The sequence below is a fragment of the Benincasa hispida genome, chromosome 12 (assembly GCF_009727055.1).
Source record: "Benincasa hispida cultivar B227 chromosome 12, ASM972705v1, whole genome shotgun sequence".
Lineage (NCBI taxonomy): Eukaryota > Viridiplantae > Streptophyta > Magnoliopsida > Cucurbitales > Cucurbitaceae > Benincasa > Benincasa hispida.
Window position 1 is genome coordinate 14,975,288 of NC_052360.1, and position 14,167 is coordinate 14,989,454.

The window sequence follows — 14,167 nt, forward strand, 5'->3', positions numbered from 1 at the left end:
AAATTTTGAATTTACACATAACTATTTCTTTTAATGTGTTCTTAAATGTTGTTATAATTTCAAATTTGTAAAATTAAAAACATGCGAATTCAATTAGGCTTGAGATCAAATGGAAGAAGCCAACAAGAGTAAGAAAACACATGCATTTCTGAAAGAGAATATATAATTTCCAAAAGGTAACAAAAAGAATCTCTTGTTCAAAAGATTCACAAAAGCAATGGAAAAGTAATAAATAAAAGGCTCCATCTTTTCGATTCCTTTGGTCTTTGTTTTGAAGCTCTCTTTCATAACTCTTTCCCAAGATATACCCTATAAGGTTGTTTTTCAATAAGAAATCTAAAGTGTTTATATATATATATATATATATATAATACTCCAACTTTATTTTCTTTTGTTTAAAAATACTTTTATTATTTCAAAAGTTCCATAATTACTTATATACATTTATCAAGACAGAAGTAGAAATGTTGAACAATATGTAGTGATCTAAAACGTGTGGCGATTTAAATTTTCGTTTTAGGTTACAGTCATACAATTATAGGTTATAATTTCTTCCATTCAAAATTTTAATTTCTATTCCCGTAGTAAATTTGAAATACTTATGAATGGTTTGGTTAGAGTTCTATTACAATATTTTAAAGAATAAAGGTGTTTTTTCATTAAGGGTGAAAGTCGGTTCAACTTTGTTGGTTTTAGAATTAACCAACTATGGAACCAAACCGTTTATAAAAAACGGTTATGTCTAATAAAGAATTTATTGGTTTTTATTTTTTTCTAATGGTTCCAAGCCTATGTCTAATAAAGAATGGTTATGTCTAATGGATCCAAGCTTACGTCTAATAAAGAACAAAATCAACTGATCGGCTTTTATTTTTTCTCTCGGTTTTGGTCTTTTTTCATTTTTCTTCCTAATTTTTTTCCGCTTGTTTTGAATTAGTCATTTTTGCTATTTTTAAATTAGAGTTGAGGCTATTATTTATATATATATATATTGAAATTTGACATTTGTATTTTTTTTTCTTGGTATTTTTCTAGATAACAAATATATATATACACTACAAGAATTAAAATACTAAAGGATATCTAAGGTTAGTGTTTATTTTTAAAGGTATATTGGTTCAATTTAGTTTCGATTGGTTTTTTCGATTAAAAAAAATATCCAAACTATTAACTTTTATACTAAAAAATCAAACAAAACCAATTAATCGGTTTGGTTTTTCTATTTTTTTTACTCTACTTTTTATAATGTAACCAATATGTATAAATATATATAAGAAACTTTTGTAGTTCTTGGGTAGCAATCTAGTTCATACCAAATCAAGGTACTTGAAGATCTGTCCCATCCCACAAACAGTAAAATCTAAGTCTTATCAACCAATATATTGATGCTACTTAAGCTAAAAAAAAAAAGCTATCAAAAACCAAACAAAGGGAGCAAAGATCAAAGTTAAATATTCTTGTTTTTTTCCCTCTCAAATCTCTATTCCATGTCCACTTTTCCAAAATATTTCCCAACATAGGGAAAAAAAAAAAAAAAAAAGGCCAAAAAAGTGACAATGAATTAATAAACAGTGTTGTAAGTTTGAAAGTTCAAGAGAGTAAAGGTTTCTCAAGATCAAAGTCATCACTTTGATAGCCACTTCCATCACAATAATCTTCTTTTCCTTTTGCCCAAAGCACAAAGTAGAGCCCACAGAACATCAAGAACATACCAGCAAGGCTGCACCCACAACAATATCAAAACCCCACTTTTTTTTCTTTTCTTTCTTTTAACGATCAAACTCATAAGATGATTTCTATTACTCCTTTGACTCAGTTAAATATTAAATCTTAGGTAGGTGACAACAATAGATTGAATAATATCAAGTTTTACACGAGTTTTACTTTGATTGATGCAAAAAACCGCCACAGAAAGACCTTGCCGAAACTTACCAATATTAACATGAAAAATTTAACCCTGATTGTCATTTTTCTTTGAATTCTTATGGAAGTCCTTCAAAATAGAATCTTGTCGATTTTGAACGAAAACTTACTATAAAGTTAAAAGAATACTTATCTAAATGATTGAGAGTGCAATTAGATGAAATTGATAGAATGAGAAAATGATGAGTAGAAGAGTTGTTGTCCAATGTACCTTCCAATAGAAATGGTGTCTCCTAATGAGAAGACAGAGAGAATGACAGAGATAACTGTTCCAATAGGACTGAAAATTGACACCAAAACTGGCCCTCTCTTCTTCATTGCCCATCCATTGAAGCTCAAGCTTATGCCACTCACTGTTCCTCCCTATATGTAATTCATCCATCCCATCACTTTTCAATTTCTTCTTTATTAATTCTCATAAAAGGATTCTCGAAAGCAGAGTTATATTTCATATTTTAAATATACATTTAATAGTAAATTTAGATAAATTAGACTTGAATCCAAACAATTGTATGAAATATGTTTGATAAGATATTCCTATATAAATTATAAAAGTAGTTGTAGTTATTCACTAAATATCAAGTTGAATATAAACTATTATTAATTCATTTATCAACATTTTTTTTAGAATTTTTGTATATTTATTATTTTTTATATAATTTAAAATATATTACATAATACTCTATTTAATCTAAAACAATTTCATATTTAATACTATTTTTATCCTTTTTTTTAATATCATACTAATCAAATATAATGAAATAGTAAAAAAGTTATTTACATAATTTCAGTTTTTTGAATCACAAAACCCAAAAACAGTTTTTAAAAACAAAATCCAAGTTATGTAACAAACACATTTTGTTAAACTTCAGTAAATTTGAAAACATGAAACAAAGTCTAGATTGTCTAACATATAAGTTTTTAATGTCCAACTTTTTAAGTTTTTATCTAATAAGTCTCTAAATTTTAATTTTGTGGCAGAATAGGTTTTGAACTTTAAAAATGTCTACCAAATTCCTTAACTTTGTCCAAAACCAAGGTTGAAAGTTCAATGATCTATTAGATACTTTTAAACTAATAAAAAAATTAATCAGACAGAATAAATTTGAAAGTTAAGAGACTAAACTTATAATTTAAATTGAACGGAAAGTAATGTCCACACTAAAAGAAGCGAAAAATATTTTCAAAGATGGTTTAGGTAATTAAAACTTACCAAAAGAGAATAGGAAAGTAAATCCTTAATGTTGAGAATTGACCAATCTGTTTGTAAGTTGTGATTTTGGAGTAGCAATACAGCTGCAGTGGTGAACACTCCAATAAAGGATGTTATAGCACTCAATGACATTGGAGCTGGTAATTCACTTAGGACTGTTGCCTATTCATCAAATAATTTAACAAATAGCCAATGATCAAATATACACAACTACTTTACGATTGTTCGTTTTCGTTTCCTGTTTTTCGTACATATAAAAAAATAGAAGTATTTGGTAATGATTTTTTTTTGTTATTGTTGCTTAATTTTTAAAATTGTATAGAAATTTTAGACTCAACAAAAATCAAGACCTCATTTGACCAACCATTTTGTGTTTGGTTTCCTATTTTTAAAAATAAGCTTACCAAAACCATTTTTAAACACAAAAAAAAAAAAAAAAAAAAAGAAGTTTGAGAGTTTTTCTAAGATTCAAATGTGTTTTGTTTCCATTTCATTTTAGTTTTTCTAAATTGTATTTTTAATAAATCTCAAATTTATTCATGTATTTTAAATAAATATAAAACTTTATCTTTTAAAGTTAATTTTCATCAAAATTGATTAAATAATTATTATAATTTCATGCACAAAAAGACAACATATATTTTCAAAATATATAAAGGGAATTCTAATACACATATATATCTTTTTCATTTTGAAAAAAAAAAAAAAAATCAACAACAATAACACTAACTAAATTCAAATTTATTGAAAGTATAAATACTAAATTTGGACAACTAACTCAATATTTTTTCTTTTACCACTTTTTATCACTACGATGCATGATAAATATCTAAAAATAAATATAACATATGCTGATTTTAAGTTTTGAAAACTTATTTTCATGTAAACATTTTTTATATTTTTAAATTAAAATTTTATAGAATGAGAAACCAGAAATGATTAACTATTAATCATGTTTCAGTAGAAACGAAAAAGGGCCAAAAACAAGAAATAAACCATTAATATGGAAAAATAATTAAAAAAAACATGAAAATAGAAACGAAAAGGGCAATAATTAGAGATAAAAACTGTCACGTGAGAATTTTTTTATTGGACAATTGGACTGCACAAAGATAAATAAAATACAGTACCCAAATATTTTTCAAAAGAAAAGGTTACGAAATGAGTCGTAATTAAAATCTTATTTTTGAGAGGTGAATTTTTACCTTCAAGACAACATCGCTTGATAATATGAAGACAGCCAGCATTAAGTACAAACAACCAACAATCTTTTCCTTATTGAAGAAAACAATGGTAGGTGGAGATGTTATTATTTGCTCTTTTGCTGGTATTGTAATGGTGCTTTGCATTATGCTCATTGTTAGAGCACCAACTACACAAAGCAATGTCCCTAAAATCTTTACTTTGCTGTATACACAACTAAGTTTCACTCTCTCTAATCTGCAATATTCCAAATAAATAAATAAATATATATATATATCAATTCAACAAATCGTACGTCTCAGCTAATCGTTCAATTAACTTAAAAGTTTATCTGTTATAGCTGAATAGGTAGAGGAAATAACATATTCTAGGATTTGACTACAGAACCTCAATTATCAATTAACCCAAAAACTTAAATAGATGGACGAGAGCATGAGAAAAAATGGATACTAATTTGAGAAGAAATGACGGTACGAGGGATTGAACATAAATACAATACCTCCATATCTGATACTATATTAAAACCCGATTTAAGATTGTGTTTGGATGCAAAGAAAATAATTATGAAAGAATTTTTACTGTCTGAGTTGTTTGGTAAAACAAATTATTTATCAATCATCACTTAAAAAAAAGCTCATAGATAACAACTTTTAGATTCATATTCATATTTCTTAATTAAAATATTTCACCTTATTCTCTAAGGTTTATACAAATCTCAAGTTTTATCCTCCCATATTTATGTTTTTTTTTCATATCTATTCTTTGATTAATTCATTTATTTATAAAAAATTGTTTTCTTAGACCTTTAGCAAATAATTCAGATTAAAGAAAATTAGATGGGATTTATATCATATTTTTTTAAGCAATTATTATAATGAATTATAAATTAATTGAAATAATAAACCTATTTTGGTCCGTATATCTAAATGAAACAAATTTAGTATTAATTTACCAAATGTCACAATTAGTTTTTTCTCTCTAATTTAAAATTGAAATTTATACTATTTTACTTCATTCCATCGTTGGTTTTTAAAAGCTACGAAAACTCAAATGATGATAAACTCAAAAATTTAAAGTCATATAGTAAATTTAATCATATCAATATTTTATCAATTCTATTACGTCGTTAGGATATTGAAAAAGCAAAGAATTTTCGATACCTACAACACCAGGCAATAATAAAGATGAGACCAGGAGCAAGGTTTGGCATGGCAGTAGCCATGGCTGGAGAAGTCAGCTTTATCCCTTCTAATAGCAGAGTTTGGAACAAAGTTACTCTACAAAAATAATTAAATAAAAAAAAAAGTTATATGGTATTAAATTTTTATTGACATGTCGATATTTTTATATTTTTGTGAGTTCGACATCGATATTTCTATTATAATGTAAAAAAAATTCTTGAAAGATGAAAAAATAAGCAACAAAATATTATTATTGTAAATATAATATAAATTAAAAAAACATTTTAATTTGTTTAAAAATACGTAGAATATTTATCTACTAACTTAAACCTTTTAATTTTTTTTTTTTAATTAAGATTATAAACACATCCATGATTGCTTTGTTTTTGCTATTTACCTATTATAGGTATTTTCAAAATTAAAACAATTAAGTCTTGTTATATAATGATTTTGTTTTTAAATTTACGGTATTTGAAATTTATGATTATTTTCTTCTCATTTTCTAATCGTGGTTTTTCTTTGTTAAAGAAATATTTGAAATATTCCTAGTCAAATTTTAAAACTGTTTTTTCATTTTTTAAAATTTGGTTTGGTTTTTAAAAACATTAGTAGAAAGTGGAAACTTTTTTTTAAAAAAAATTGTTATTGAAATTTGGAATTCAAATGTTTAATTAGGAAAGATAAAAACTATAATAAAAAAGTGATAAAAAAAAATAAACACAATTCTAACAATAAAAAAACCTTATAGTTAACGAACGAGGTTTAAATATTTGTGCGTACCCGCCAAAGGAGAGGAGAACAAGTTGAAGTAGCAACTTGAAACTCAATTTCTTGGGCCATTTGCTCCTGTATATTTCCACATCATTCATCAAATTTCAATGAAAATTGTATTTATTTAAACTCTAAACTTTCATAAATATATCAATTTTAATGAAATACTCTTCATTATATTCTATTAGATAAACATCATGTAGGCTTATAATTTTATCAAGTAAACCTCTAAGCATTTACAAGCAAATCAATTTGGACTCTCATGATCGTCTATTTTGTTTATGCAGATTTTGAAAAAGTCTATACAAATGTATGCACTATTCACTAATGATTTTTAAGACAATTTTAATAAATGATCTAGAATCATTTAACATTGAAAATTTTAATGGAAACAATTATAAGTACATATTTGAAAGCGATTTAAAAATCACTTCAAAGCACACATTTTAATCAAAATCAATTCAATGTTTCATTTTATACTTTTAAATACTTTGTCGTACCACTAAAATGAATTTTAAATGATTAAAAGCATTTTTGGTGATTTTGAAGATGACAAAAGTGATTTGGAAAAATTGCAAAAATCACTCATGAAATATGTGATAGTTACAATTACACCCTCATACTTTCAATTGTAAAGATTGAATCCTCAAATTGACAACAGTTGTAGATATTGGACCCCCAAATAATAAAACTTGAATCCTCAAACTTATACAATTTTTTAATTTATACAATTATGTAAGTTTGATGGTTCAATTTTAACACTTGTATAAGCTTGAGAGGCTCAACTTTTACAATTGAAAGTTTGAATATATGATTGCAATTACCACCGTATTTTAGGAGTGATTTTTGTAATTTACGGACCAATTATCCATTTTAGAATCACCCTCAAGCTACAAGTCTCATACCCTAAAAGAATGTGAGATACAATTTGAAAGTTCAAAATCTAAATCCATACAAATTAATAAATAAAGGTTAAAATTCCATTTAGGTCCCCATACTTAAAAACTTATTTGATTTTTGTCTTTATACTCCGAAGTGTCCAATTTTAGTCCTCGTACTTTCAATAAATTTTAAATTTAGTCCCTTAAAGTTAATTTTGATCGAAATTGATTAAATAATAATTAACTTTCATGCAAGAAAATAAAATATGTGCATATATTTTGAAAATTTATCTTAAAATGTTATAGATAACAAAAAAAAAAAATTAAAATTAACAATAAAGTAGCATTGGAGACTAAATTTAAAATTTATTGAAAATGTGGTGACTAAGCAATTGAAAGTATAAGTATTAAAATTAAACGAACTTTAAATATAGAGACAAAATGGTATTTCAACAATAAATAAACAAACAAATAAATATAGGTTTAAATCCTATTTTGGTCCCTAAACTTTGATTTTGTTCTATTTTGTCCCTAAATTTTTAAAAACGTCTGTTTTAGTTCCCAAACTTTTAAAAATAGTTTATTTTGGTCTTATTGTTAATATTATGTTAATGAAATCTATTTAGGGATGAAACTTCATCGGGCATGGATTGAGCAAGATGAAAGTGAAGTAAAATATCGACAACCAACATGTCAAAATAATGAATAACAAAAATCTTGGATGCAAAATGACTTTGAGATCTTCCATAGAAAATCATTTTACTACCAAATTCAAAATTGAAACCCTAGATTTTTTAGCATGATTAACTTATTTGGCCATCTAATCATTAAAAAAATATAAATTATCATGTTTAAGAGTTAACAGAATCTTAATATTGGATACCAAAGTAAACGCATTTTAAAAATTCAAACAATAGAATGAATATTTTTTAAAGTTTAAATTTCAAAATAAAATAAGATTTAAATTTAGGAACAAAATAAGATTTAAATATTAAAGCATAAATATTATAAGCGTTGAAGAAAGAGAGAGAGGAAGACCTTTCAAAATAAAGAGCGAGAGGAGAGAGAAACAGAGAAGTTGCAGAGGCAAAACAAATAACGACGGTGAGCGGATTAAGCCCTAACGACATCAAATAACTCAACAACACCGAATTTCCGGCGTAAACGAACTGCACCGCCATCAATCCTCCGATCACCGCCGCATCTTCCATTCCTCCGGTCATTATTACTTCCAATCTTTCTCACAAATCGATTCTCCCTTTTCTCTACGAACAACCTACCCTTCCTTCTCTTTTCTCTTCTAATTTCTCCGACCACATTTCCGTTAATTCAATCTGCATTCTGTTCTTACCCAACGATTTCGCCCCACCGCCGCCGACGCACTTTAACGACTCCGATTCCCGTCGTCCGTCGTACTCCGGAAGAGGAAAAAAAAATAAAAAAAGGTAAAAATGAATATTCCAGATTTAGCCTCTGTTCTTGGTTTTCTGTCTATTTATATATATCTGAGTGCTGAAAACCGAAATTAAACCCTAAAATGTTTCTCCATCTCTAATTTAACTTGGATTTTTTCGGATGCTATATTTTCTCTCTAATCCTTTTCGTTGATTATATTTAGCAAACTATCTTTTTTTTTTCATAATTATATGTTCTGTCATTGGGAAAATCCTTTGACTTATCAATTTTACTACATTTAATCCACCATTAAATTAGTCTAATTATTTTATCTTTATTTACACTCTTATTCATTTTTCCGGTGTACTATAACAAACGAGGGAAGTAGATAGCTTTTGACCTTTCTTTTCTTGTTTGTTTGATTGTTTTTCTCGTACTTCTCGCCATAATCAAGATTATGGTATTAAATTTTTATCGAGATTTGTTCGCACGAGATTTCAAGAGAAATTTATTTCGTGGACTTTCAAAATAAACTATAAACTTTAAGCTAATTGATCTTCTTGGATTTGTTGATCTTCTTGGTGATCGGCTTGATTTGTTGATCTTCTTGGTGATCGGCCTTTGGGTTTGTACCTTTGGGCTTGTGATCTTCTTGTTAATCTTATTTTACTTGTTGGTCAACTTCAAGAGCCAAGGAGACTTCTGATTGTAAAGAATTCTATATAGAATTGCTAACCCTCACAAATGAAGAGTTCTCTGCTTGACTTCATAGGCTTGGACTTGGTCGGTCCATGGGTCTGACTAATTGGATTTGGGCCTTGTTTGACATTTTGATCAAATTAAGCCTATTTATGGGCTAAATTGGACTTTTAGCCTAAAAAATAATATCAAATTAGACCGAAGTAATTTTATTCAATCCAATGGTTACGAATTTGCGATTGGTCCAAAATTTCTCATTCAACAAATGCCCCTTTTCGGGATTTATGCACGTATATGGGTGGATGAATCTCGAAAAATGTAATTTGAAATCAAAGTATGATTTTGACTCTTTTAATTTGATGCATCATCATGATCAAAATATGAGAAGTTAGCTCAAAATTTTGATTTGAAATTTTGTTTGCTTGACACATTTTTCGCCAAATAAACAAAAAATGAATTTCAATCTCTGACTTTCTTGTTCCCAAGTAAACTCTAATTTGAATTAAAGTAGAATTTATTCTCCAATTTAATTGCAAATTGAATTTTGAGTAGTATCCCAAAGTTTAATAACTTTTCTTTTTAATTCGGAATAATCTCAATTCTTCATGCAAATTTGAAGTATAATTTTGACTTTGCCTTTCTCTTAGCTTCAATTTTGATTTGGAGTAGAATTCAGTTCGTCATTCCTCTTTACTTCAACCTTGATTTGGTGAAGCTCGGAATGCGCCTAGATTTTCATTTTAAGGCAAACACTTAAGTTATACAAAAGTTTTCAACATTGGATAAAATTTTATTTTGGTACCCGAATAGTATTTTTGTCTCATTTCAATTTGGAATTTGACATAATCTTTTGAGAATATGCCAAATTTTGTCTTTCAGAAATTTGATTTTGACTATAATTTGAATTCAAATTCAATAATTTGGTTCGCATCCAACTCTCACCAATGTAAAATTTGAAATATACTAAAATTTTGATTTAACGAATCTTGATAAAATTTGACATTTCAAGTAAATTTAGGTATTCAGATTATTGTTGTTGTATCCTTTAACTTAGTCAAATATTATTTTTCAACAATTTTGTTAACTACCCCAAAAATTGAAAGAATCTTGATTGAATTTGAGATAAAATCTTCAACCGTTGTGATTTCTTTTATATAATATTTCTTTAAACAAACCACCTGCTCATCTATAAATAGAGGTAAGTCTTCAGAGAGATCATATCCAATGGAAAAGTTTTCTGATTTCGATGAAATTGTATGGATTTAGATTTCTTTAGATCATTCGATGGTGAATTGATGGAAGCACCTGAACTTTTTTATGAGAGCTTTTCCTCATTTGGATTTTCATTTTCATTGAGAATTTTTTCTACTGTCCTTTTAATTGATTGTTTTTCCTTACTTCTGGTTGCTTTTCCATGACAAAGTATCTTCAATTTGATGAGCAAGTTGAGTCAATGGATTGAAACTACCGGTAGTTTAAAAGAAAAAAAAATTCCTTTTTTTTCTTTCTCTTTTACTTCTTTTTTCCTTTTTTTTTCATTCCTTTTTGTTTTTTTTTTGTTTTCTTTTTTTCCTTCTTTTATTTTATTTTTATTTTTTAAAAGAAAAATTTCGTATTTTTTCCTTTTTTCTTCTTTTTTTCTTTTTTTTTACTTCCCCTCCTTTTTTTTTTTTTTTTTGCGCTCTGGTTTACTAACTTGTTTCCCCTACTCTTTTGTAGGAACTAAAAACAACTCAAGGAAGTATCAAGGGAGTATGGTTCTATCTACTGTAGCTAGTTCGTACTTCCTGATCGTCCATGCGAGAGTCCTTGCAAGGCTTACAATCTCCATGCTTTTACCTAGGGGGGATCCCGATAAGGTCTACCTTTTAACACCGTTCGCATATCCTGATCGTCATGGGAGGGGCCTCGTAAGGCTTATAGCTCTCCCAGCTTTCACCCTCAGGAAGATCCTGATAAGGTCTACCTTATAGCACCGTTTGCATATCCTGATCGTCAAGGGAGGGGCACTGCAAGGCTTATAACTCTCCCATGCTTTTACCCTAGGGAGGATTTCGATAAGGTCTACCTTGTAGCACCGTTCGCATATCCTGATCGTCATGGGAGAGCCCCGCAAGGCTTATAACTCTCCCATGCTTTCACCCTAGGGAGGATCCCGATAAAGTCTACCTTGTAGCACCGCTCGCATATCCTGATCGTCATGGGAGGGGCCCTGCAAGACTTACAATTCTCTCATGCTTTCACCCTAGGGAGGATCCCGATAAGGTCTACCTTGTAGCACCGTTTGCATATCCTGATCGACATGAGAGGGGCCCTGCAAGGCTTACAACTCTCCCATGCTTTCACTCTAGGGAGGATCCCAATAAGGTCTATCTTATTATGTTACTCCTTGATCAAAATTTGAAGATAAGGGAAATATGCCATCGAGTATTAAAGATGAGGCGGATATGCCATCAAACTTTGAAGATGAGAAGAATATGCCATCAATCTTTTGAGTAGAGTCAGGTTGGCTAGAGTCGATCTCGCGTACAAAGCGGAGCCGGATGGACCAGAGTTGTCCTCGCATATGAGGTGGAGCCGGATGGACCAGAGTTGTCCTCGCATATGAGGTAGAACTAGGCAAACCAAACTTAATCTTGCATATGAGATGGAACCACACTCACATTTTTGGAGAAGAAGCGAAGCTACACCAACATTTTGGAGAAGGGGTGAAGTTGTAACAATATTTTGGAGAGAAAACGAAGCCGCACTTGAATTTTGGAGATGAAGCGAAGCTGTACTTGAATTATGATGTTGAAGCAAAGCCGCTCCTTGACTTGCGAAGGTGAAGTGAAGCCGCGCCTTGACTTGAGAAGGTGAAGCGAAGCCGCGCCTTGACTTGTGAAGGTGAAGTGAAGCCGCATCTTGACTTGTGAAGTGGACCACGCCAGACTTTGGAGGTGAAGTGGGCCATACCAGACTTTGGAGATGAAGTGAGCCATGCTAGACTTTAGAGATGAAGTGAGCCATGCTAGACTTTGGAGATGAAGTGAGCCATGCTAGACTTTGGAGATGAAGCGAGCCACACCAGACTTTGGAGATGAAGCGAGCCACGCCAGACTTTGGAGATGAAGTGAAGCTGCATCATGATTTTGTAGACCGAGTCATTGAAGATGGAGTCGAGCCATGCACATCGACCATGAACTTGAAGATCAAACAGAGCTATGCACACCAACCTTTGAGCTTGAAGACGGAGCGGAGCCATGCACGACAATCTTGAACTTGAAGATGAAACAACTTCGATGGAGATTCTGAACTTTCGATGGAAAAGCATCGACGAGACCTTCACGTTTGACAAAGCATCGGAAAATCCTCCACATTTTAGCTTGACGAAGTATCGGTGAATCCTCTGCACTTGAGCTTTGAAGAATTGGTGAATCCTCCGCATTTGAGCTTGAAGCATCGGCGAATCCTCTGCACTTGAGTGACGAAGCATCGATGAATCTTCACGATTGGTCTCACTTATTGCCGACTCTTGAGCGTGAAGATGGCATTAGCAAAACCTCCAGCTTGAGCATGAAGATGACAGCATCCGATGAAGCCTCTTGACACTTGAAGATTGAAGAGTATACTGACGAAGCCCTTCTGAATTTGAAGATGGCAAGATTATCTAAGTCTCGATTTTAAAGAGCGAAGTGAAGTTGCATTCCAAGTGCTGTTGTCTTTTATTTAACGTGCTGGTTCCTTCGAGGAATTAATATTTCATCCATTGGTGTTGCCCCCAATAGGCATTGAACACTCTTCCCTCAATCTGAAGCGTCTTCTTTAATGGGGATGATCAACATCAATCTTGTAGTGTCATACTTAGGTGGTTGTGGTACATTTTCTGATGGATTAAACTTAAATTTCTTTAAGTTTCCTTCGTGCCTTTAAAGAAAGGGATTAAATCATGACGTAGTTCAAGTTTTTTTTTTAACTGGACTGAACTTGAAGTTTCTTTCAAGCTGCCTACATACCCTTCTTAATGATAAGAATCAAGTCATAATGTAGTTCAAAAAGATATTTTTTTTTTTTTATGCGCGACTGAACTTAAATTTCTCTAAGTTGCTTACGTACCCTTTATAATGACAGTGATCAAGTCGTAACGTAGATCGTAAAGAATTTTTTTTGTTGGGCCATTCACATTTAAGCTCATGCGGGCCAGGAGTATCATGCAGTTTAGGCTCTTGCAATGAGGAGCTTCTTCATTTAAACTTCAGAAGCTCTTATTTCATCATGGTTTTGATCATCCTCTTCATTTGTAGGATTCATCGATATGATGAGTTTTGGCTTTACTATCAAGGAACCTTCTGTACTTATGTCAACAGAAAATTTCCTCTTCATGAGTGAAGGGACACGACTGTGAATCTTTTCGTCGTTGTTTTCTTCATGGAATGACGTTAGCTTCAAGATTTTCATCCTTCTTTTACGTTGAATGCTCTTTGTCTTGAGACGATCAAAAGAAGATGTTGAAGGTTGATCTTTCTTTGATGTGGATATACTTAGCCTTTTAAAGGTTGAAGTTCGAGCAAAAGTAGTCGTTGGACATTGGTCTTCTTCTCCTACTGTGGCCATACTCAATCTTTAAAAGACTGAAGATCGAGCACTTGAAGGTTTAATAAGATCGAAGACAGAAGTTCTTTGCTTCATTTCTTCTAAGTCATTGACTTCTTCAGCAGTCACATGATTGTTATCGACTTCCACTATGTCGACAGTGTGACATGCAATAACTTCTGATACTTTCTCTTGATGATTATTGAGAAAGCTTCTTGGGAGAAATTCTACCGAAGTTGCCGGCCGTCGGAATTGAGGGAAGTCCTTGTCTTCTTTCTTAGCAGGCTTAGGCTTCTGTGTCATCTTTTTGTCTTTCTTTTTATGAGTCT

At 30.5% G+C, this 14,167-nt stretch overlaps 1 protein-coding gene across 1 annotated transcript; it reads right to left on the reverse strand.

Annotated features, from left to right (window-relative positions):
• Nucleotides 1-1,582: 1,582 nt before the first annotated feature.
• LOC120068357 (WAT1-related protein At5g47470-like) lies at nt 1,583-8,710 on the reverse strand. Its single transcript, XM_039020094.1, has 7 exons — nt 8,211-8,710; nt 6,301-6,366; nt 5,500-5,616; nt 4,342-4,576; nt 3,137-3,298; nt 2,135-2,286; nt 1,583-1,720 (listed from the first exon to the last, which is right to left on the reverse strand). Exons 1-7 carry the CDS (start codon nt 8,393-8,395, stop codon nt 1,591-1,593), a joined length of 1,047 nt encoding a protein of 348 aa, XP_038876022.1. The 5' UTR covers nt 8,396-8,710; the 3' UTR covers nt 1,583-1,590.
• Nucleotides 8,711-14,167: the final 5,457 nt, after the last annotated feature.